General features: G+C 41.1%; 1 protein-coding gene across 1 annotated transcript in view; it reads right to left on the bottom strand.

The window, feature by feature from the left end:
• Positions 1-466: 466 nt before the first annotated feature.
• Positions 467-2364, bottom strand: part of metrnlb (meteorin like, glial cell differentiation regulator b) — a 6299-nt gene continuing 4401 nt past the window's right edge. Inside the window, exons 4-5 of the mRNA XM_008410230.2 lie at positions 1839-1898; positions 467-1238 (exon numbers count right to left, since the gene is read on the bottom strand). Coding sequence (XP_008408452.1) covers positions 922-1238; positions 1839-1898 — 377 coding nt within the window. The 3' untranslated portion in view covers positions 467-921. The remainder of the gene's footprint in view (positions 1239-1838; positions 1899-2364) is intronic.

Genomic DNA, 2364 nt, shown 5'->3' with positions numbered 1-2364 from the left:
TCTTTCACTCCAACATATCAAACATCAAAGTAATCATTCATCTCACTCAGCTATCTAAAAGCGGYTCTTTTGGTCTGTTTGGCTACTTCTGGATGTAGCAGCATGAAGCATCTTTCATGAAACTCAAGAGAAACATATTTTTGCTCTTGCTATTGAACAGGCTGAGTGTTTTTGGGAGGGATGGAAGTGAAAAAAATAACTTTGCTTCTCTTTTTGCTTCACTTTGCACACACACACACAAAATAAATGAACACCGAGTGTCACAGAGAAGAAGCCAGATATGAAGAATTAGCTCTGATTTTTCCATCTTCGCTAACTAGTGGTCACTCACATGATTTTTTCATATTGGTTAAGTTGCCAGATAATATTCTTTTGCTTACATTTATTAYGATGTTGGATCTTCCTTTATTTTCATTGCRCAGTTTCTCTTGAGTTCATTGTAGTTCAGTAACAAAACCACAGACTGTTCAGTTCACCTTTTGTTCATAAAAAGACACCAGGTTTATTTTTCTGTAAATATGTATTAGCCACTTAGACTCATTTGCAAATCACTCACAAATTCAGTACACATAGACTCACAGAGCTGCATACCGTAGTCTTCTCTCAGAAGGCTAAAATTTACAGGAAGCTTTTTACAAAGCAATCTTTCATTTCTAGAAATAGCAATAAGGCCATCATCGCAACAACTAGCAGGGCGCAAATATCACTTTACAGAAATCAGTCATTCTGTACAGAAATACACTTGTAGTTCACAAGAGTAGTCAAACGGAGGCAGCGCAGTCAGTCTGTTTGACAGCAAAACCCGGACCACGTCGGTGGAGGTTTGGCTAAACTGCTGCTTGTCCTTTCCTGATCAATGCTCCAGTATTTTTACCCATAACTCCTTCATTTTAAGGCGAATCTTCTCCCACCAGAAATTTCTCAGTCCGTGTCTATGTGGCAGGGGTTTGTTCCTGTGTTCACTGCTTCGGCGTACAGCTTCAAGAAGTCTCTATAGCGAGGAGCACAGCCGAGCCACGCCTCACCGAAGTGGACGGAGCCGGTCAGGAGGTACTCGTCCTCTCCTGGACGCATGACGCACGCAGCGGGAACGCTGACCCGTCCTCTCCAGCCCTGTCCTCTGGGTCCACCCCACGCAAACAGGCCGCTCTTCTGGTGAAAAAGCCGACGCAGAGTCGCCGTGACAACGGGGTGCTGGTTTGAGCCCGAAGCTGCGTCTCCAAAAGTGCCACAGCCAGCTTGAAAGATCGGACAGGAGAAGACAAGGCAGAGGAAATGAAATKAAGTCGGTTTGAACTGAATGTTGTGGAAGTAAGAAGCGTTTTCAATTTGGGCCTCAAAAACCTGGCTTAGCTAACCATTAAGAAACTATTAAGAAAAAGGTCACAACTATTACCATAAAGCTCTGTTTCTGTTCTCTTTAGCCCGCAGGAATGGATTTGACGGGCAGAATTTGGCCCGCAGGCCTTGAGTTTTACACCATGTGTTATATKTGGTTATATAAGCAAAACCTATTTAGTTACTTTCTTCTAAAGGGTCGGATAAGAAGGCAGACTGCTCTCATGTTAGTASTTTGAAATGTTAATAAAACCAGCAGGAGRAGCTTGGTTTAGGTAAGACCAAGACTGAACTTTAATTTTTGCTGGTTACCGTGTAATAAAAGTTACATCTTAAAATCATTCAGCAAAACAGAGGAGGTAAATTTTTCCCTTTGTCTTTGACTTGTAAGAGTTACATAATCTGTAAAATCGTGCTAACAGCTGTTTCCAAAGTCGACATCTGCTGCCAGCAGACCATTCTTCATTCTCCACTGTGTGCTTATGTGTTGATGCGTTTACCGAAATCACTGGTGCAGACAGCCAGGAGGACCTCTTGATCCGAGCAGGGCTTACAGGTCACTAAATCAGAAAATGGGACAGGAAGACATATTAGGTAGCCCTAATAAAAACACACAAGTTCCTATTTTCATAGCTTATTTCATCAAAATTAGCTACCTAAAACTTGGGCTCCAGCTAAGCTACTCTAGATGATTTTTCTTTCATCGGTTTCATCAAGATGAAGAAGGTACATCTTCTCAAAAACATTGACTATATTGAAATAGCTGTGTCACATCAGCAGGTCGAGAAAACATAAACAACACAAAGTATAAATCAGAACCAATGTTATAATCAGAGGTTACTTTATCCCTGAAGCGTTGTGGATTTGCTTTTGGCAACTATTTGTTCGAGATCATTAACCTTTTCAGCACGTTTGAAATTGGAAAGTGGGACAAATCTTGGGGAAACTGGAAACAAAAGTGCACTGTTGCTTAGATTTGTTGTACACAAATCAATATTCAGCATTCAAAATAATAGAATATAAACA

This window comes from Poecilia reticulata, linkage group LG1 (genome assembly GCF_000633615.1).
Source record: "Poecilia reticulata strain Guanapo linkage group LG1, Guppy_female_1.0+MT, whole genome shotgun sequence".
Taxonomy (NCBI): Eukaryota; Metazoa; Chordata; class Actinopteri; order Cyprinodontiformes; family Poeciliidae; genus Poecilia; species Poecilia reticulata.
The sequence above is the reverse complement of the archived record's forward strand: the minus strand, read 5'-3'. Positions and strand labels throughout refer to the sequence as shown.